Source organism: Fistularia commersonii, chromosome 1 (genome assembly GCF_037954325.1).
Source record: "Fistularia commersonii isolate RoL2024-O1a breed Wild chromosome 1, RoL_Fcom_v1.0, whole genome shotgun sequence".
NCBI classification, from domain to species: domain Eukaryota; kingdom Metazoa; phylum Chordata; class Actinopteri; order Syngnathiformes; family Fistulariidae; genus Fistularia; species Fistularia commersonii.
In genome coordinates, this window is record NC_141284.1 from 11,280,421 (window position 1) to 11,302,562 (window position 22,142).

The 22,142-nt window shown below is 39.4% G+C and overlaps 2 protein-coding genes across 3 annotated transcripts; one reads left to right on the forward strand and one right to left on the reverse strand.

The window, feature by feature from the left end:
- Positions 1-4: 4 nt before the first annotated feature.
- On the reverse strand, positions 5-9,160 carry mocs3 (molybdenum cofactor synthesis 3). Its single transcript, XM_086147645.1, has 13 exons — positions 8,956-9,160; positions 7,865-7,997; positions 7,690-7,782; positions 6,815-6,935; positions 5,949-6,027; positions 5,669-5,782; positions 5,429-5,537; positions 5,296-5,358; positions 2,711-2,874; positions 2,520-2,567; positions 1,904-2,000; positions 1,680-1,787; positions 5-215 (listed from the first exon to the last, which is right to left on the reverse strand). Exons 1-13 carry the CDS (start codon positions 9,046-9,048, stop codon positions 58-60), a joined length of 1,380 nt encoding a protein of 459 aa, XP_086003771.1. The 5' UTR covers positions 9,049-9,160; the 3' UTR covers positions 5-57.
- qpct (glutaminyl-peptide cyclotransferase) lies at positions 9,052-21,293 on the forward strand. Of its 2 annotated transcripts, XM_086147666.1 has the most exons (8): positions 9,052-9,178; positions 9,634-9,790; positions 12,458-12,604; positions 12,998-13,279; positions 14,169-14,336; positions 17,720-17,819; positions 19,816-19,932; positions 20,022-21,293. In XM_086147666.1, the coding sequence occupies exons 2-8, from the start codon at positions 9,680-9,682 to the stop codon at positions 20,201-20,203; spliced, it is 1,107 nt and encodes a 368-aa protein (XP_086003792.1). In that variant the 5' UTR covers positions 9,052-9,178; positions 9,634-9,679; the 3' UTR covers positions 20,204-21,293. The 2 variants fall into 2 exon arrangements, with proteins under 2 accessions (XP_086003792.1, XP_086003784.1); XM_086147658.1 differs by lacking the exon at positions 9,052-9,178 and having other exon boundaries at positions 9,522-9,790.
- Positions 21,294-22,142: the final 849 nt, after the last annotated feature.

A 22,142-nucleotide genomic window follows, 5' to 3' on the forward strand; every position in this document is an offset into this window, starting at 1 on the left:
ACAATCTTTTTTTAAAAAACACATTTTATTCTTTGAAATCCACATAAAAATACAGTGCTAATACTGGGGAAATGTGGGGTCTATCCTCTCTCCCCATGCTATCAGGCCCCCACAGATGTCCTTCACTGTGATATTGTCCACTTCAGATCCACTCATCTTCTCCAGGATCTGCACAGCCTTCTGCGAGTCATTACCCACCTTGCATATCACATAGACTAGACAAAACCATAGAGCAAAAATAATGAGTGGCACTTTTGGTGGCAAACTTTTGTAAAATATATCTTTATGAATTTACAAAAAAAACTTTTATGCAGTCATGCAGCACTTTACACAGGTTTAAAAGAGCAGTGTGTAGGAAATTTAGAGGGTTCATTTGATTACACTAACCTGTAATAATCAGAACAAGATTGTCATTAACTATGAACAATTGCTTTTGTTACGTAAAATAAATTTTGTGTCAGCAAAGGGAGCAATTTATCTTCACCACAGCCTGTAATGTTGCATCTACAGAAATCTAGAACTTACAAATCAGTCCCTTTTTGTTTGAGTATGTTCCTGCACATATCCTGGTTGCTGCTGTCACATATTTCTACATTTTACTAGCTTTTAACACTCATGGCAAAGGATATCAGGACTTCTCAGAACAAAGAGGAGACAGAGAATAACTACAGTGACAATGGGAAAGACTTCAGGACCTCCGTCCTTCATATATTATGGGCGCTATAAGAGGGCAATAGAAGAACTGATGGATGCATAAAACTGTAGAGACCTGAACAAGCATGAATTTATTCTTTGTACACATTGCCACCAGAAAGCACTTGTTTCAACATTACTCTGATTCTTCATTGCTATTATATCTTAGCTAAAGCTAAGTTGGAAGCAGCATTTATCCAGAGATTATTCCTTTAGATTGCGCCATAGTTCACATAATGGTGTTCAAGATGCACACATGATGGTGTTTGGCTTTCCAATGAATGTTTTCCAAAACTCTACAAATAAAAAAAGTCACTGTGTCTCCAGCTGGAGATATGCAGTTCCTAGTCTATCACCCCTTTTCCTACTGAATTTTAATGAATGATTAATACATAAGAAAAATAATTTCCATGTGCGGAGTAAGTTAGCAGAAGAGCGTGTCCATGCTGACAATATCTGTTATGGGAAGTTCGAAATAAAACAGTGAAACTGTTCTCTCAAAAATGGTTAGGGGTTGTAGTCTGTGAACTGACTGCTGAATATTTTACACACTGTTCCTTTAAAAAGAACAAGAAGTTTTGAATGACTGCACAAAAAGGATCAAAGAATAAAAATGTGTCACAGGGTATAACACTACCACATTTTTAAACTATTACCACCTAAGCTGAAGAAACCATTTGCCTCGAAAGGCTTAATTAAGCTTTGATATGGAATCTTATTACAGTGACTATACAGGACAACCCTAAAATGAGATTTTCAATATTAATTCCACTGAAGCAGGCCAGCTGCTCAGGTTGCCCATACTTGTATTGGAAAAGGGGTCACCTAGCAACCCCACTACAACCTGTTAGGAGCTGTCCAAAATAAGCTGCCAGCCTGGCAGGATCAGACAATACAGTGCACTGTGAATATATTCACAAGTGAATTGATGTACTTTTTCATTTCAAATAACAGGTACGGGCCTAAATGGTGTTTTGACATGTTACCTGGGGGCCGGCAGTCACCTGCCATCTGCTGTTTGACCTGGTTGATTCTCTCCTGGAGTAAGAGCATATGTTCGTTCTTCCTGTTCTCTAAACTTGACAGCGGGATGTCTAGTGACAATATAATATAAGTTGAATAATCACAAAGAAATACAGAACATGCAACCATGATCTGGGTGCCAACAATGATGTCACTAATTTTGCTGATTCCATTATCTGAAGGATACTGAGAGAGATGGATAGGTGACATATGTCCACTTCCACAAGAGGGCGCACATCCAAGAGGAGATGGGGTTCTGCATTGTCCAATATGGATTTGTAATCCTGGAGATGTGTTTGAAAATTCCTTAATGAAGAAATACTTTATAATTGAGAGGTGTATCTTTATCTTTTGGAATAGAAAACAAATTTATATCTCAAGAGTTAAATAAGGAAACATAAATGTCTCACGGCTAATGTAGAGAGAAGTATTCTTTGGTGTAATGTGATTATTCTAACAACCTTCCTCAAATCACAGGAAAGAGCACTGTTTATAATTGAAGCCACTCGTGCAATCTTGAACACAGCCCATCAATCATGATCCCCATCTCTGTTCTAAATGACTCAGCGCGTTTGAAAGCACCAATTCTGCAGAAATGTAAACTGATGCAATCCAATTCCACTCCTCCCGGGATCTACAGGCACATTTTAAGTAATTTCCCATTTGGGGTTGGGTCAGCACTGAGATATAATCAGTTTATGAATGCGAGAACAAAATTTCAAGTAATCATACAATAAATAGTACTAAATGCAGGGTGTCATGCAATGGCTAACTGTTCTTTATAGCAAGTACAAATACCCCACCTTCACTGTGATTCTCTGATCACTGCGCAGGAGGTTGAGTCTGCGGCACTGCAACACAAGGAAAACAAGGCATGAATGGGATTCTCTATTGACTGATGGCTTTCAGTTGCATGTGGTACTTGTACGGCGTATCTAAAAAACCATATCCATAAGATTATGTGTAATAGCAGGCTTGTTGTCACGTGACCTACCTTATCTGTTGCTGCTGAATTACAGAAGGCCTCATAGTCGACTAGCTTGGTTACACTGGGCTTCTCTCCGCACACTGCACAGTTGTTCTGCTTTGGCCGTAACTTGATGGACCTAAATCTGGCATCATAAGCATCAAAGATGACCAGTTTCTGGCCACATGAAGCTAATGCATTTGGTCAAGGAAAACCACTTGTTGATAAACAGTGCAATCACAGGCTAAGACAGATATAACTTCACCAGGTAGACAATCTAAGCCAAAGATCTTTTTCTAAAAAGGTCCAAAATTTCTCTGGCTGCTTCTCTGGTAAGGGAATGGCAATGTAAGACAGGCAAATGGCTCCAGTCCATTCTCAGATTTGCAATTGCTGCACGCTAATAAAAGTGATTAAGCTGTGAGCTGTGTAATGCAACTTAAGACCACTCCAAATAATGATTAAAAAGTAAGTGGAAAGAGATTTTCTTGCCATTATTGATTTTTAACACATTCCTACACAACCCCATACCTAACAATGGTACAATTAAAATTTTTGAGTGATTATTCGTTGTATTGCTTCTTCTTCTTCTTTTGGCTTTTCCCTTCAGGGGTCGCCACAGAGAATCAACTTACTCCATCTAACCCTATTCTCTGTATCCTCCTCTCTCACACCAACTACTTTCATATCCTCGCTCACTACGTCCATAAATCTTCTCTTTGGTCTTCCTCGTAACCTCTTGCCTGGCAGCTCCAATTCCAGCATTGATCTACCAATATACTCACTATCCCTCCTTTGTACATGACCAAACCATCTCAGTCTGGGTTCTCTGACCTTCTCTCCAAAACATCTAACATCTGCTGTTCCTCTGATAGACTCAATCCTGATCCTATCCATCCTGTTCACTCCCAAAGAGAACCTAACATCTTCATCTCTGCAACTTCTAGTTCTGCCTCCTGTCTTTTCATCATTGTAACTAGGCCATACAGCATTGCTGGTCTCACCACTGTCTTGTACACCTTCCCTTTCATTCTGGCCGATAGGCTTCTATCACATAGTACCCGTGACACTTTTTTCCACACATTTCAACCTGCTTGAACCCGTCTGTTCACCTCTTTTCCACACCCTCCGTTGCTCTGGACTGTTGACCCCAAGTGCCTGAAATCCTCCAACTTCTTGATCTCCACTCCCTGTAGCCTCAGCGTTCCACCCGAGTTCCTCTCATTCACACACATATACTCTGTCTTGCTGCGACTAACTTTCATTCCTCTCCTTTCCAGAGCATACCTCCACGAGATTTTCTCTACCTGTTTTCTGCTCTCACTACAGATCACAATGTCATCTGCAAACATCATGGTCCATGGAGATTCCTGTCTAACCTCATCTGTCACCATGTCTATCACCACTGCGAACAAGAAGGGGCTCAGAGCTGATCCCTGATGGAGTACTACCGCCACCTTGAACTTCTCTGTTACCCCTACAGCACACCGTGCCACTGTCTCACAGCTAGCATACATGTCCTACACCAGTCTTCTCTGCCACTCCAGAGTTCCTCATACAGTAACAGAACTCTTCTCTTGGCACCCTGTCATGTTCTTTCTAGGTCTACAAAAATACAATTCAGCTCCCTCCGGCCTTCTCTGTACTTCTCTATTAGCATTCTCAAAGCAAATACTGCATCTGTAGTACTCTTTCTAGGCATGAAGCCATACCACTGTTCACAAATGCTGACTTCCGCTCTCAGTCAAGCTTCCACTACTCTTTCCCATAACTTTATTGTATGGCTCATCAACTTTATCCCTCTATAGTCGCCACAGTTCTGCACATCCCCCTTGTTCTTAAAAATAGGCACCATCACACTTCGTCTCCATTCTTCAGGCATCTTCTCACTTTCTCAGATCCTGTTGAATAATCGAGTCAGAAACTCTACCGCTGCCTCTCCTAGACACTTCCACACCTCCACAGGTATATCATCAGAACCAACTACTTTTCCACTCTTCATCCTCTTCAATTCCTTCCTCACTTCACTTTTACTAATTTGTGCTACTTTGTGGCTTACAATAGCCACCTCCTCTACCCTTGCCTCTTTTTCCTTTCCCACATTCATCAGTTCTTCAAAGTACTCTTTCCATCTTCCCATCACCCTTCTAGAATCTGTCAATAAATTTCCATCTCGATCCTTAATCACCCAGTCCTGATGTACATCCTTTCCATCATTATCTCTCTGTTCGCCAAACTGTATAGATCATTCTCACCCTCCTTACTGCCCAGCCGAGCATACAGGTCATCGTACGCCCTTTGTTTTGCCTTCGCTACCTCTATCTTTACCTTATGTTGTATCTCCCTGTACTCTTGTCTGTTCTCTTCAGTCCTCTCAGTATCCCACTTCTTCTTTGCTAACCGCTTTCTCTGTCTGCACTCCTGTACTTCCTCATTTCACCACTAAGTCTCCTTATCTACTTTCCTTCCAGATGACATACCAAGTACTCTTCTACCTGTCTCCCTGATAACACTAGCTGTTGTTGTACAATCATATGGAAGCTCTCATTGAATTGTTTATGTCATTAAAATTAAAGTTCTACAGAGAGAGGTCCTAAACAACCAAAGGATACAGCCTTGTCCAGAAGCAATCTTGAGGACTTCTAGTGCCTGAAAGCAGCCCATTATCCCTGGAACTTACAGATAAACAGAACATTCTTAAGAAGCGTCATTAAATGTGAAGTGACAAGAAGTAAAAAGGCTTACCCATTCCTAATACCCCTCCGTCTGAACAATTGGTCACGGTCTCTGGGGCTGGGGGGACTGGGTACAGACATCTGTAGCAAGGGCCTCCATGATAGTTATACACTGTCAACTATACATTTTTATAGACATAGAATTAGATGGCTTTTTCACAAGCTGAGATGTTTGGGTGCATTACAGACCAATGAGGATCCACTACCTGGGAATGGGTCCTTCTTGATGGCAAGATAAGTCATACTTTACCTGTCCTTCCAGTCGCAGAGCGCTTGCTGATACAAGGGGCTTGCCACTGAGCACACAAGCGTCATTCACCAGGTAACGAGTGGGAATATTATCAGAACAGTCGGCAACAATGTCATACATGGGGTCAGTTAAGTTAAGGACGATATTTCTACAAAAAAACATTTCTTAGCTAAATTTGGATTATAACAGTTCACAATGCATTCGAGTAAAAGAGCAATAAAATTGAGTTATGACAAAGAAAAAGAAAGTAGCAAGTCTGTGTAACAGATGAGGGCATTTGATACTGTTGAATAAGTTGCACAGCATTCTCTGTTGAGAGCTGCAGGTGGTAAGGAATACACTCCACAGTTGAGTTCAACCTGCAGATATAAAGTGACAAAAAACAAAATTAATTTAGAAGTCTGACCCTCAGTTGTATAAATCACCTCTACTCTTTTTCCACACAGAATGTCTTAAAGATATAGCAGAGTAAAAGTAATTAAGTAATGTTTATACAGAAGCAAATGGATGAACTAACTCTTTACATTGTTGTTATTCTTTGCTGTCTTTCATTTTATTTAACAAATTCAACCACTTATATTCTTTGACGTTGTGCATGAAACTCAAAAATGCAAAGTTGTATTAATTTGATGAACATTCTGGAGAAAAAAGGGCAAGAATTGCAGTTTGCAGCTTCGCAACGCATAGATGGTCCATGCAAATCAAGGAAATGGTGCCACCATGCGGCCTTTTTAGGAATTGTGCAAACCTGTAAACCACAGAAGGGGTATAGAAAAGTTGCATAAAACCTGTGTCTCAAATAATGTGTTTACACAATATGCAGACTGGGTTAAAATACATGCACAGTCTGCAAATAAAGCATGTGGTGAGACTGGAATGCACCAGTATATATTACAGTGCAATCAAATAGTCACAACATGCATTCAAATACAAATACGATCATTAAAAAAATGCATACCTCTCTATCTGAGATCTAATTGTCCTACTTTACCTAGATTGACCTCTGAACTGCTTTTTGGTGCCTATTTTAACACATATACTAGACTAGGTAAAGCCAATACACAGGTGTCTTTGACCTGTAAATGCAGCAGTCAGCTGGAATGTGTAACTCTATTAAGGTTGTGTTTCAATCTGTGTGTGCAGGACCTTCTGACTGCCTCAGCTGCAGACAGAGCCTTGGCCTGTCCCCGGTTCTCCTCCACATGCAGGATCTGTCTATGCAGGTTACTCAGCTCCACTTCATCATAATCTAGCAAACCCAGGCGTCCTAGCAATAAACAAACATACAAGGTTTGTGTAATTATCAAAGTACTATTTTTGAAAATGTTGCACCATTACATTTATGGTGTAAAACCTAAGAAGAAAGTTAGTCCTCTGTTAATTTATAAAACCTAATTGTATGACGGTAGTGTTATTGCCTAATTTACTCTGCCCTTTAGTAGATTGCTAGAGATTTCTGCTGCTATTAACTCACTTTTAAATGCCTTTCTCTCATTTCAAAAGTCTTTGGTTAGTAAAGGCATAATTTAGTTGAGTGGTTGGAATCAGGAATCAGGAAATTAGAGGAACAGCACTTGATAGGTGTTTTGTCCATAAAGTCAAACAGGGCCAGACTGAGATATTTAGAACAGGTACAGAGAAGAGATAGAGAACATATTGGTAGAAGAATGCTGAGGTTGGAACTGCCAAGCGGGAGGCCTAGATAAAGTCCTAAAAGGAAATTTATAGATAGAGAAAAAGAGGACATGAAGTTAGTTGGCGTGAGAGAAGAGAATGCAGAGAAAATGGTTACATGGAGCTAGATGATTTGCTGCGGCAATTCCTGAAGGGACAAGCCGAAAGGAAAAGAAGTTGAATGAAAGCAAACGAAAATAAAAAGGGTATTATATGCTCATTTTCAAATCAAAGCATGTCTTTACCCTAAATAGAAGTAACTTCTTTAAATTAAACTCGGCTCTAAACTTATTTCAAGGTTTTGAGTTCAGAGAAAACTTTCAGCATTCATTACCAATAGTACCTACCAATGCCTGCTGCTGCAAGATACTGTGCAAGAGGGCAGCCTAGTCCTCCACAGCCCACAACAAGCACGGAAGTCTTCGACAAGTTCAGCTGACCTATGGGCAGCGAAGAGTCAGAAGATTATCTTTGGTTATCTTACCTGGCAGAATACAAATTGTGTATCAGACTAATCTATACCTTTGACACCCAGCTCTGGCAGAAGGAGCTGTCTGCTGTACCGCATAATGTCTTCATTGCATAATGCTGTTTTCGCTTCCAGAGGCTTCAGGAGTGTCACTCTGTCATACATCTGTCGCGCTGGATTGCGATTCTGATCTCACATCAAGGACATATGAAACTGAATGGTAGAATACTACATCTATTTCAGGACTTTTGTGCCATGCAGCACTACATTGAATTATGAAAGCATACACTGACAGAAAGTAGGCTTTTTAAAGAAACCAAAAGAAAGCTTACAAAAGCAGGGATTTCAGAGTTTAAGGAGGATGTTTAATTTTCCATGAAAATTCATTACATGACGAGTTAAATGTGCTTTAATGCTCCTGAAAATCCTGATGCATGTAAAATAAGAGGTAAACGAGTAAGCTCTTTAACACAGGAGGATATTTCTCTTCATATTTTATTTCAAGTATGTGTGTATATACCGGTACAGTATCTTTTGTAATGCACAGTAGGATATGCGTCGAGTGTACATTCAATCATCTTAATTTACATGTTAAGCATTTAGCGTTATGTAGCCTAGCTTAGGTTAAACACAACGATGGCTAGAATGCAAAACTTCCTATCTGAAAAAAACACTTTTTTCAGGAAATGAAAAAAAACGTTTCATTTGATTATGGTATGGTCTTTGTTGAGGATATTCAAGAATATTCTATTGTTCACAGACTATATTTCTGTGCTATAACTTAAAAATACGTAGCATGTATTTTTACCACTGACAATGCAGATAAGTGTTTTTTCCTCATTTTTTCTGCTTAATTGTGCACATTGGAGTTTTGTCATGTGACACTTATGTCAAAAGAAAGGGCGGGTTTATCTAGCAGATAGACTGAAAATCTGGAGCCGTCCCATTTCTCACCATTCAATGCAAAAATCCAAAATGGAAAAATTTGCAGATAGGAGGGTTTGCATTCCAGCCATCGACAAGCTAAATCACGCTCACAACAATGAGTGTATAGTGTAACCCTTGTCTATTACCGTAAATGCAACCTTTGTTGGTATGTACTCCCAGTAGGTTATAAGTTAGCTTGAATGTAACTAACACGTACCTTTTCCAATAGGGCAAGTTTATTCTTGAGGACGGCTATCTCTCTATCTTTTTCTAGTAGCTGTGCCTTCAAGCCACACACCTCAACCTCCATCGCTGCTGACAAGAAAAAAGACAAAAAATTAGACACTAACGGTGTTTGGAGACTACTGTTTCAGTTTCTCCGCAACGTGAAGACTTTGGACGTGCGCAACTTCCGGTTAAGCCACGTTTACGATCACATGGTAAGTGACGTTTACGCGTTTGCCAAAAGATAATTTCTTCTCGTGTCCATTTCGTAGTCTTTTGTGTTTTTTTGATTTTGTTTTTGTCTTTAGTAGAAGTAACACATTAAAGAACACTCTTTATTTATTTTCCTCACGAAACTTTAATAGAAAAAGCTATTGTGTATGATTTAGAAATTTGTGGATTACAGAAGCACCATCGTGATGTTTCGTATATGTCAATCTATCCATCTCTTTGTGAAAATAAGCAGTTGTAAAAATCGTATAGTAACGTTTTGCCCACCTCCTTGGTGGCCAGTGGGCGTGCACGTACTCCCACGAGAGCGCGCGCGCGCGCACACACACACACACACACACACACACACACACACACACACACACACGTACACGCACACAAAGTCTGCAGTTGTGTGGTTTTAGTCTCAGGACCTCCCTCCTGCTTTTCATATGATCAGAGGCTTTCGCGGAGGGAAGACAAGAATTTGGACAAGATCTACCCTAATGATGACCAAGAGAGGCCCCAGTTCCTTCTTAAAGTGTTTATTTTACACAGCCAGCTTCTTGGGGACACTAATCCACCGCACCAATGGAATTCCCTGGACACAAGAGAAGGTAAATAAATTAAATGTTGATTTGAAAGATGGTGGTAAACAAAAAAAAAACTTGCAATTTCAAAGCAATTATGTAACCCAGGGTTGTTTTCCTACTTGAATACTGCTTTCACTTCATTACATAGCTTACTCAATATAGAACATTTGGTTTCTCATGCACCTAGCAGTTTTTTTTACATGTGTTTCTGTTATGGAGAACCTTCAATTTTTATATGTGATTTTTTTTGACACAAATTACCTTTACCTGAATCAGTGAGATTAATGTGGAATGTTGTAATCATCTTAAAGAGAGAATTGATTATAGCACACTGGAATGGATGGAACTCATGGCTGGTTCATTGATTTGTTTGAAAAAAATAATTGTTTCGAAAAATAAGAGCTTTAATACAGCCCTGTGGTATGATTTTCCAAAGAAGCACCAGTTAGCGTTCATGCTCCATGTGTTCATCTTCTCCTTTTTGTCTAGTTGCTATGGCAGCATGGTCATCATCCTCCATCCTCCAATTGCAGGTCTTGGTATTTATAGATTTTAAGTGGACCCCCATTTAACCCTTTATGTATTCCATGAGTCTTTGCACGACTATTCTCAATATGTTATCAAAAATGTATTGTACATTGCACCACATGTAACACTGTCATTATAGGACTAATGCATGAGTCCAAACTGGACTGGGAACAGTAGCCTTTCAGATGATGGATAGGATTGTGCTGATTTAGATGATAAAAAACAAATTGGGAATTGAAACAAACTTAAAATGTATATTTCTGGTGTGATAAATAGCAAAATGGATATTCATGCATCAGCCAGGTTGTGGAATCTTAAATGTGACTATATTACGATTTTCTCACAGAAAAAAATATATACGTAGCCTTGATAACCACAAAATGTATTAAGGGGGCCTAATTATCAATCCATGACGACTTGGATAACCATTTACCGGAGACCTGTGTGAGGCAGGTACCAGCTGCTGCATTTGATTACTCAGATATTTGCCATCCACTCTTTTTCCGCTGCTCTGCTGTTTCCCAGACAACCATAGTTCTCCCCCATCTGAACTTTGATACCGATGGTAAAGCAGTTTGCTGCTGCTTCTACTGAGGATCTTTGTACATCATGTACATCCAACACTATTGTGCTACTAAATTGAAAAATGAACTGATTAGCTGGGAGTCTTATGGAGAGAAGGTCAGAGAAGCCACACTGAGATGGTTCAGTCGTGTACAGGGGAGGGATAGTGAATATATTGGTAGATGGATGCTGGAATTGGAGAATCCAGGCAGGAGGTCTCGAGGAAGATGGATGTAGTGAGAGAGGATATGAAGGTAGTTGGTGTGTGAAAGGAGGATACAGAGCATAGGGTTAGATTGAGAAGGTTGATTCGCTGTGGTGACCCCTGAAGGGAAAAACCGAAAAGAAGACAGAGAAGAAATTGGGAGTCTTTTTTTCCCCTCTGCCCAGACCTAGTGAAAATGTTTGGTGTGCATGTGCATTGGTGTTCCAAACTGTCCCCCCATTTTTTCAGCAATTGGGACCCATGTATTTCACATACACACACACACACACACACACACACACACACACACACACAAACACACACACACACACTATTTTGAGGGCATGCGAATGATAGCTACACTTACAGTGCAGAAAATTCCCACATGGCTCTGGCTAAAACCTAACAAGAGAGACAAACCAGGAGGGTCGCATGAACAGCTAAACTATTTTCAAGACATATTAAACTAACTTTTTTAAATCCCTCGAACAACCACAGTTTCAATATTTGCAATAACATTGTCCATGAAGTCTTATTAAAAAAACTATAATTATTATATGTATTATATGTATCACTTGAAAGAATAAAACAAAAGGCTTGAGATGAAAGAGGTATTAATTCCTTCTTAGCTGCCCATCAGCAAGCTTATTATGATGAAGACATCAAATGGATGAGACAACAGTATGGGAAAAAATATCCAAGAAACAAATTTTGGATGCTCAGAAGGCCAAGCAACATACCCAACCCAAAGAACTTACTCTGAGATACCTAAGTGGGGGTAACAAATTTGGATGTTTTTGAACACCATCCAGATTTGTAAATGTGATCTCCAAAATGAACACATCAATTCTTTACAAAAGCATCTGAATACGAACACAGAAAGTTTTAAGAGAATTTCAGAGGATGCTGAGAAGCCAATGAAACAGAATTAATATGAAACAAATGCAAGAAATCTTTTTAAAGGAAATCTTTAATTTATCAATTTATCAATCCATCCTCATTTTCAAGCCTTTACTGTACAATTCAATCTTAGACTATACACAGATTGGCTAATGCAGTTGTGTAAAAAAATGGTACGTGTCATTCATATGCAAGGGACAAATGCTTAATTGCAATCCAGGGAAACTTTGCCCATAGAGGGAGCCAGGAAATGTTTTAGACTACATGTAAAACATCAGGTCTGCCAAACCTTAGACTTTAAAATATGAAAAGTTACATAAATTCAGTAAGGAGCCTAACCACTCAGTACATCTATGGAGCTATGTCAAACACTTTCCTGCAAGTTGTGTTTCTTTCAGAGGCTAATCGCTCAATAGTTTTTCAGAATTTTCAGAAAAGATTCGTCTATATCTTACCTAAGACTAAATTGTTTTGTTTTGTCTGATCATCCACAGCTCCGGCACCAAGCTGCTACTCTTACCTCAGAGGAGATCGTGTCAGCATTGGCACACACTGACCTTGAACAGTTTTGGCAGCGAGACCTGAGGCCACTGCTTGTTACCAGGTACCCAGGCTCTGCTGGTAGTCAGGCTGTACAGGAGGTGAGCTTGCATGCCAACTTATCACAACTAGTTTCACCCCATCCCTTGCAGTTGTGATATACAGGTGTATGATATTACATTGTAAGAAGATGTTTATAAAATGTGAATACAGCATTGTGTTGGCAACATCATCTTGAGTGAAGGCACAAATCACATACCAATTTCACAAAGTTTTGCATTCATTTTCTGTTTCTATAATTTATCTTAATAGGGTGCAAGAAAGTATGATTTTTCCATCCTATTAAAACAAGTCTTGGTCAGACACCTGTCCTTTAAAAGTTTGATTTTCACTAACTTAGTTCTGTTAATTAAGGTTATGTACAAGGTTACTGATGTACATACCAAGTATTCACCAATGTATAATCCATGTCTTTGTGTATGTAATTACTTCAGCATATTAAAGCAGTCCTTGGTTCCCTGGGAGCTGGCTGGGAAGTGACAGAGGATAGATTTATGTCGCAGACACCCTATGGCCTACTCCCTTTCACCAACATCATTGCCACACTGAAACCTTCCGCCAATCGTCGCCTTGTCCTGGCCTGTCACTATGACTCCAAGTACTACCCACAACAATGGCACGGCAGGGAGTTTCAGGGCGCCACCGATTCTGCTGTACCCTGTGCCATGATGCTAGAGCTGGCACGTGCCCTCGATTCAGAGCTGACCAGTCAAAAGGTCAGTAAATCTTTCTGTCTACATCCATTATATTTTATAATAACTGAATAGATTCGCAGTTGTGTTCTACTCAAAGAAAAAAATGTCACAGGGACAGTAGAAAAGACTGTCCAAGTCTTTTGAAAAAGAGATTTATGTTATGCCGAACACACCACTCTGTACATTATATGGTTCTCTCATTGTGCTTCCTTTGCTTATGAAAACAACTTATGATAAAAAACAATAATATAAACCAGGGTTTTTTTTTTACACGGAGTAGTTTATGAGGGCTGATTCCTTGATGGTATAAAAAGTTCTGTGACTGTTTTGACAGTAAGGACGATTTGCTCTGTAGATCTCGGTAAATCCTCCATCCTTTTTGAAACCCAAGATTAGATATTCATAAGCCCCTCCATCTATTCATACAGAATTAGCATTCACATCCCACTCACACTGTTGAACTATTTGGCAGATGGGATTCATAAAAAACACACTTAGCATTCATGAGGGCTGCTTTTTTGCCCTTTTCCTGTTTCACAACTGAGCTCCAACCTATGTCCTTTGGGTGAGCTGTGACAGGTTCAGTGACAGGGAGAGATCAGTCGAGGGACACGTTTATCCCACTCAGCTGTCTCTCATAAAGGTCGTCTTGGGAAAAGGATTTCACTTAGTATTCAAATACATTAGCTGTCATGTGGTGGTAATAATATTTATCAAGGTGATGTTGGAATGCACTATTTTGAATTGAAAGTTAATAACGAAAATTAAATTTCACACAAAACCCTTCTGACTGTTTTTTGTATTGCTTTTATCTAAAAGCCACAAGATTGGTCCAAAAATAAAATACAAAATACTACTTTATATCAATGTGAAGACCCCCTTTTAACCATCACTATTGTGTCTCCTTTAGAGCTCATTTCCCAACCTTACACTGCAACTACTTTTCTTTGATGGAGAAGAAGCACTTGTTCAGTGGACTGCTATGGACTCCCTGTATGGGTCTCGACACCTAGCCCAGAAGATGGCGACCACCCCACACCCTGCTGGAGCCACAGATACCAATCTACTACATGGCATAGTAAACCAAAGGCCTATTCTGTTGTTTCTGTAAAGAACTTCCCAAGCTATGACTGGCTAAGCAAGACATTATTTAAAATAGCCAACCATACATACATATGAAACCACATTCAGTCACAAAGCAGACAAAGACTCTACAAATAAATCTGAAAACCTTCTGAATAACTAGCTGTAAGACTTAAAGAAAAAACAAAAAAATATCTTATCATCATTCCCGTAGAACAAAATGAAAGAATTCACCTAATATACTTCAAACACAGCAAGGACAGGCTTAGCACAGCTAACACCAGTTTTGTAAAGGATTTGCTGATAGGCTAATGTCCCCCGTGATTGACTGATTATCAACACGATTATGTCTTGCTTCTAATAGTTGAAACAAAGCAAAACAAATGTACAAACCCCAAAATTAATGTATCTTGTATTCTACCCAAGCATCTCCTCAAGGATCAATACTGCAAGATGGCAGGATAATTGCAAATTACCGACTGATTACTAGAATTACCAAACATAATATATGATCATAATATTTATGTGGTGGGCACTGATTTGTACTATAATGCCTCAGTTGAAACAAAAATCTCCCTATTGTTGCAACTTCTAAGGTTTACCTTGTGTGCTAGCCAGCTGGAAGATAGTTGGGCTAGCTGCTTGAGATAAAACATGGCAGAACTAAAAGCCCTATGTGTTGAACAAAACTTTAGATGACAAGATGCAAAAACTACTGCATTCAGAGACATTGACAACTCTCATCCTCTTCATGTAGCTGTATGTTGTAATAGAGATATTATGTTTTACCTAAGTTTTACTTGGGATTTTTAAGACAAAAAGATAGACACATTCAGTGATGGACATCAATATTAACAAGGTTACAATTGGTGTGAGAGGGTGTTAAACTTTTTAAAATTGTTAAACTTCACAAGCTGTAATGGAGGGAAAGTTTATTCAAACTATCTCACCTAGCTGACCAACAGAACTGACATACTTCCATAAAACCTAACTGTTCAGATAAAAAGGTGAAAGAAAAAATTGATATCTAAACACACAATTTTTTAATCACCACTGATTTATTTTTTCCATTTTATTTTGTGTGTTAAGTGTTTTTAGCATGCTTTGTGCTAATAATGTATTGAGCAATGTAAGCCAGGTGGTAGCCTTTAGTAAACTAACTTAAGGCCTGTACATACTCTGAGAGAAGCAAGATATGTGTACTTCATCCTCGGTTTGGACGTTCTTGCAGCTTGTTCTTGATCTGGGCAGGACATGTTTCAGAAATTTGAAGTGGGCATAGTTAATGCAGGAAAACAGGATTGTTTGTTGTTGTTCCCACATTTCCTCTGGCACGAAAGATCGTGCAGTGATTGATATCTCAGAGGCAAAAGTATGAAAGGGAGAAGTATCAAAACCTAGTAGTAACACATCTAGTAAGGCATATAAAGTCACACAAATGACTAGTAATTCCTAGAAAGAGGTAGCCCAAAAATTGTGCGCAGAGGAAAATGTCTCTTGCATCGGATGGCGAAAACCTTTGCAACAAAGTTGCAAGGGCCAAACAAAGTAAGTAGAGTTGTGACCTCAGCGAGAGAAAATCAATCCCAGCATTGTAGACCTTGTTGCGGCAGCGTAATGCGAATACTGATCACCGTGAAACAATGACAAACATGACTATTTCACTTTCTGCCATTGTAGCCATGCTGTTCTGTTTCTGTTTATGGTTATGCCAGATTCCCCAATTCCCCCAGAGTTCGGCACATGAATTTTTCACAAAGTTTGAAATACTATGACCTGAAATGGCCAAAACGTACAAGTACAAGTCAACATGCAATTAAAGGCCTTTCACCCATCAAATAAAACACCAGTAAAAACATTTTTTTATTATTATTATTCATTAATATTTCACTTATATATGAACAGATTTTTTTCAAGTTTAGGTAAAAGCATTTGTATTATTTTATCTGAGCTTTATAGCTCTTTATATAAAAGTATTCGATATTGTATCCATGTGAGGTAAGTTCCTGAGTAAAATATCTGAATATTTACTGTATATGGGAGAAATATTCCAGCTGTACAAAATGTCTACATTTTAATAGCATGTAGACAAATATTAAGGTAGTCTGAGTTTAATATACATTTCAGTATAGCTTTCAATTAGGGAAGTGACATAGGAGTTTGCAGCTGTGTGAGTGTTTTGTTTAAAGATGTAAAATTTTCTCAGAAGTGTGTGGAAGGTTGTCAAATTTGTATGTGAATGTGCTGTATGACAATATACTCTTTTCTTCATATGCTTAGCCCTGAACCCCTCCTAATAACTAATGGGTAGTTCTGAATCGTGTATTTTGATGAAAATTGACTTTTTTCACAATCATGATGGTTTTGATAAAAACAAATTGACACATTTTCTTGAAAGCCACAGAGGTAAACCACCCGAAGCATTTAAAGGTACAGATGAGTGTTTTAGATGCCCAGTAGGCCTGTTTAAAGGCAGATGACAATGTTTGGTGAGTCCAGCATGCACCTGATTTCAGTATTTTGGGAGATAAATAATGTCTCCACAGCCCCTCAAGACTTAGCAGCTTTCAAATATGTGTTGAAAATGGGGGGTTAAATAGACTTTTCCAATTAGTTTGTGTGTTTGTGAAAGCAAATGTTATAGTAAATCAGACTATACATCAAAAAGTCTTTGAATAACCAGCTCCGTAGAGCTGTGTTCAATGGAGACACAGATTGAGTCTGTGTGCTGATGATTTTATTGTGCAATTAGAATTAAATAGAAACATCCCCTAGTGAACAAATGGTATTTATAGAAGAGCTACCATTTAAATGAATCAAAGACATCAAAATTGTCAGATTGGAGATATTATAAGATTCAACAACTTTGAGTCCAGTAGCTGAAAATTAAGCATAATAATGTTGGATGATTAACTGTACGCTCCACATTGAGAGACAAACAGCAGTCTGTTCCGAGCCCTTATTTTTACTATAGTGATGAGTGCTCCTGCCTCACAGCAAGAAGAACCCTGGTTCGATTCCCACAGGAGGCCTTTCTGTGTGAAATTTGCATGTTGCCCGTGTGTCAGCGTTGGTTTCCTTCAGCTTCTCCAGTGTCCCACAGTCCAAAACCATGCAGATGGATAATTAGAAAAAATGGAAAATTGCCCAGATGTAAGAGTTTTTTTTTTCTCTATATGACAATCAAGGCTGTACCCCTCCTTTTGCCCTAACCCTGCAACAGGATATATGCACAATATGTGGTAGATCATGAATAAATTAGTCTAAAAAAGGGTTATTTTCATCATAGAAACCAATTTTAAATCAGGGATATATCTTAGGTTTCAGACAAAGTGCAGACTTGTCGGAATTGTTAACATCTCTGTGTCTCTTCTCTAGGATCTATTTGTGCTTTTGGACCTGATTGGGGCCCAGAGTCCACGCTTTGGTTGCCAATTCACAAGCACATCGAATTGGCTGTACCAGCTGCAGAGTATTGGTATATCACAAAGTTACAGTGTTTAAGCTATTTTTAGGCCTTGTTTTCCATGGTGAAGATTGCAGTTCCAACCTCAGCATCTATCTACTATCTACCCACATATTCATTATCCCACCTCATACAAAACAAAACATACAAACCTCATACAAAATGTTGCAGTCTGGCCTCTAACTTTATCTCAAAAACATCTCAGAAGCGCTGTCACTCTGATGAACTCATTCTTGATCTTATCCATTCCCGTCACTCCAAAAGAGAATCTCAACATCTTCATCTCTGCTACCTACAGCTCAGCTTCCTGTCTTTTCTCCAATGCCACTGCCTCTAAACCATGCAGCATCCCTGGTCTCGCCTCTGTTTTTTACACTTTTCTTTTAATTCTTTAATCACGGGTTACCCTTCGTGTTACTTTTCTTGCCTCTTTCCAACCTGCTTCCATGCTTTTCTTCACCTCTTTTCAACACTCTCCATTGCTCTGAATTGTTGACCCTATGTACTTAAAATGCTCAACCTTCTTCATCTCTGTTCAATATAACCTCACAATTTCCCTTGTGTCTCTCTCATTCACACATGCATATTTTGTCTCGCTGCGGCTAACCTTTATTCTTGTCCTTTTGAGGGGAGACATCCAACTTCTTAAATCTACCTCAACCTGCTCCGTGCTCTCACTCCAGATCACAATGCTGTCCGCAAACATCATAGTCCATGATGATTTATAGTGATTTCTATCCAACCTCATCTGTTAGCCTGTCCTTGAGCAGTGCAAACAAGACGGGGCTCAGAGCTGATCCCTAATACAGTCCCACCTCCCCCTTGAACTCCTCTGTCACACCTACAGTACAGCACACCTCAACACTGCCTTACATACATGTCCTGCAGGATTGTAACTTACTGCCATTTCAGACTTCCCCACACAGTACGACCGTTGCTCTCTCAGCATCCTGTCCTATCCCTTTTTTACATCTAAGACACAATGCAGCTCCCTCAGACCTTCTCCGTTTTTCTCTTTTGACATTCTCGAAGCAAATATTGCATCTGTAGTACTTGCTTTTGATGAAACTATAGTGCTGCTCTAAATTGCGCTCAGTCTAGCTTCCATTACTCTTGCCTATAACTTCACTGCATTGTAACACTTTATTTCTGTGCTTACCGTAACTGGAGACATCTCTCTTGTCCTTAAAAATTGCTACCAACACTCCATTCCCCAGGCATCCTATCACTCTCCTGGTGAAAGTTGAAAACCTCCAAAGGTATATCATCAGGACCAACTGCCTTTCCAGTTTTCAATGCCCTCCTCACTTCCCCTTTACTAGTATCTGCTACTTCGGGTTCCACAATAGCAGATAATCAGCTTCCTCCATCTAACCCTATTCCCTAAATCCTCTCATCTCATATCAACACTTTCACTTCATCCATAAACCTCCTCTTTGGTCTTCCTCTTGGCCTCCTGCCTGGCAGTTCCAACCTCACGAATAAGTGAATGAATGTGTTTTTTTTTTTTTTTTAATTTCATTTGCATCATACTCTTATCTTTTCTCATATATACAGCGCTTTGATGGAAAGAGCTCTATAAACATCTGTGTTTTTATTCATCATTATCACATCTATCGAAAGATGCTGTCCACCCCTGTGCTTATATTTTGGCTCTTAAAAGTTACCTTATGTTCCTACCTCTTCTGAAATAAAGTATTCACAACATAAAGTCTACCACCATCTCACACTGTGTTCCTACCTGCCCAGCACTTTTTCATCACCCCTGTTGCCTGTAAGAAATATATTGAGCACTTTCCATCAAAGTGCTTTACAATTGACAAGAAATAAGACTAATAAAGCATGAAATAAAAACATCAATATTTCATATGTGCATTTAGTCATGTTGTGTTGTGGGGAATCATAGTCTGTAGCTGAATGGCGCTTCATCTTTACATTCATTAAATCAGGTTTCTTGTTGGTAATTTAAGGAGAATATCTAAAGTTGCATGTTTTCGTTTTCCCTCAGAAAAGCGTCTGCACGACATGGACGAGCTTGTAGATCATCCTGATGATATTGAATATTTCTGGCCAGATCGACTTGTTGGCCCGATACAAGATGATCATGTACCCTTTCTGAGACGAGGTGCACAAACTCAGCATTGCAGTATCAAATGTAATATAACATCATGATATACCCCATTTGGATGGTGTTCAGACTTTGCTTCTTTTCAGGTGTCCGTGTCCTCCACCTCATCCCTACCCCCTTCCCATTTGTGTGGCACACATTTGAAGACAATGAGCAGAACTTGGATCGCTCTACCATTCAGAACCTCAACAAGATCCTACAGATCTTTGTCCTGGAATACCTCAAGGGCAGACCTGGCAACTCATCAAACCCACAGAATGCCCCTTAAAGCTTCCTTGTATTTTCCTGGATGAATCTTTCTCCGTTAAATATCACCAAAATGTTTTTTTTTTACTGAGGAACTGGGATAAGTTTCAAATGAATCTCTTAACAACAGGGAAAGACACAGTTCTTAATAAGAATGTTAGATGCAAAGTCTATATATTGTATGTGAGTATATGTGAAAAGCTTTTTTTTTTTAATCAAGTAAGCCACTTAAGACATTCTGCAGCCCTTTAGCAATAATTCCTACTAATATGGTCACTCCTTAGGATTCTCTGATATTTTGACCTTTCTTTTTATAAGCGTACAGCAATTGTACTTCAATGTATCTTCAATCTTCCCTCAGCCGCAGGGAATCTTCAATCTTTGTAGTTACTGCTAACAGTTAAGACAATTCATATTTCATTATATTTCTTATTCTTCCTCCTTTCTACTATTATCTATTACTGTTATGTTTTTTTGTTTTTTTTGTTTTTTTATTTGAAACTCTGGCACAACAATTTCCTTCGGGATTAATAAAGTTGTTCTCATCTCATCAATTGAATATGAGGACGCCTCATAATTTAAACTGTCAATATTAAGTATCTTTTCCACTTGCCTTAAAAAGTAAAGAACAATTGTTTTAGGTTATTCAAATCATTGAAACTGTGTGATTTAAAGGTATGGATTCAGTGTTATGATATTTTTTTTTAGCAATTGAATTCCAAAATACTTGTTATCTTGTAGAGCATTTAGAATCCCTGTCTTTTGATGTTTCATTTAGTGTAGTGGCCACTCTAATAGATGCTGGCAAACCTGTGAGACACAACATGGAATGGGGTCATGTTGTGTATCAGGTACAGGATCTGTGACATTTCCTTTTCTTCAGAAAATCTATTCTGTGTTTACAGAGAAAACCTGCCCAGGGGATGGAAGTGGATTATTTTTTAATGAACCCTTCTTTTCTGTTTGTCTTAGATAGTGAAGTGGATGACTTCTTGTGCTTGTCTATTTCATAAGCTTGCCTTTATTTATATGGCATTAACAGCCTGCCTTGAATATAGATCATAGCATAATATACAATGGGAATCTGGACTTCCTGTATTTTGAGTGAAATAAATGTGAAAATGAAATTGAGTTCAAGAAGTGTTTCCTCATCTTTTGTACTTAAATTTTGGTTTTAACTTTAGTATTAATTGTATAAAAGTAGTAGTATAGTCGTTAGGAGGTCGTCGGCAGAGTCCAGGTAGGCAGAGCAGGAATAGGATGGAGGGAGGCGCCTTGGATCTGGTCCAGCGCCAACTGCAAAGAGAGGAAGGAGATGGTCGCCGAGGTGGTGAGGATGGAGGAAGACCATGTCAAGATCATGGCCGTGTTGCAGGGCCGGCAGGGTAGCTGGAAAAGTTGGGAAGAAGTTGCCGCCCGTAACATCAGTTGGTCCGACTTGTGGAAGATGCCACAGGTAAGAATTAGCTTTCTCATTTGCAAAACATACAACACACCTCCCTTCCCCCGTAACCCCCTGTAGCCCCCGTTTGGGAGTGAGGAATGCTGCTACCTCTGCAATGCCCTCAATGCAACCCTCCAGCACATCCTGTCAGGCTGCAAGATCTCACTCTCCCAGGGGCACTACAGATGGCGCCACGACCAGGTCCTGAGGAAGTTAGCTGAGATGCTGCAGAGGTGCCGACAAGATAACAAAAAGTCACCACCAGCAGAGAGCAGCACCAGTTTTGTTTCACAAGGCAGAGAACATAGGCACCCCAGGCAAAAGGAAGCAGCTCGACCCTTTTCCCCTGATATGGAGTGGGAAATGAGGGTTGACCTGGACAGGCAGCCTCAGTTCCCCTCAGAGATAACCACCACATCTCTTCACCCTGACATTTTTGTATGGTCCAACAATGCAAGGTCAGCTTACATAATTGAATTTACAATCCCACGTAAGTAAGGGATGGAGGCTACCTTCG

What these genes read in the sequence shown, in the direction of transcription:
- mocs3 (XM_086147645.1), bottom strand. Translation starts at nt 9,048, where the DNA reads ATGGAGGTTGAGGTGTGTGGCTTGAAGGCACAGCTACTAGAAAAAGAT. An exon ending in GCAGCTGAGGCAGTCAGAAG is followed by an intron (nt 6,028 to 6,814) that starts GTCCTGCACACA and finishes TTATATCTGCAG; the next exon opens with GTTGAACTCAACTGTGGAGT. An exon ending in CGGAGGGGTATTAGGAATGG is followed by an intron (nt 5,359 to 5,428) that starts GTAAGCCTTTTT and finishes TTTATCTGTAAG; the next exon opens with TTCCAGGGATAATGGGCTGC.
- qpct (XM_086147658.1), top strand. Translation starts at nt 9,626, where the DNA reads ATGATCAGAGGCTTTCGCGGAGGGAAGACAAGAATTTGGACAAGATCT. An exon ending in CAGAGCTGACCAGTCAAAAG is followed by an intron (nt 13,280 to 14,168) that starts GTCAGTAAATCT and finishes TGTCTCCTTTAG; the next exon opens with AGCTCATTTCCCAACCTTAC. An exon ending in TGTACCCTTTCTGAGACGAG is followed by an intron (nt 19,933 to 20,021) that starts GTGCACAAACTC and finishes GCTTCTTTTCAG; the next exon opens with GTGTCCGTGTCCTCCACCTC.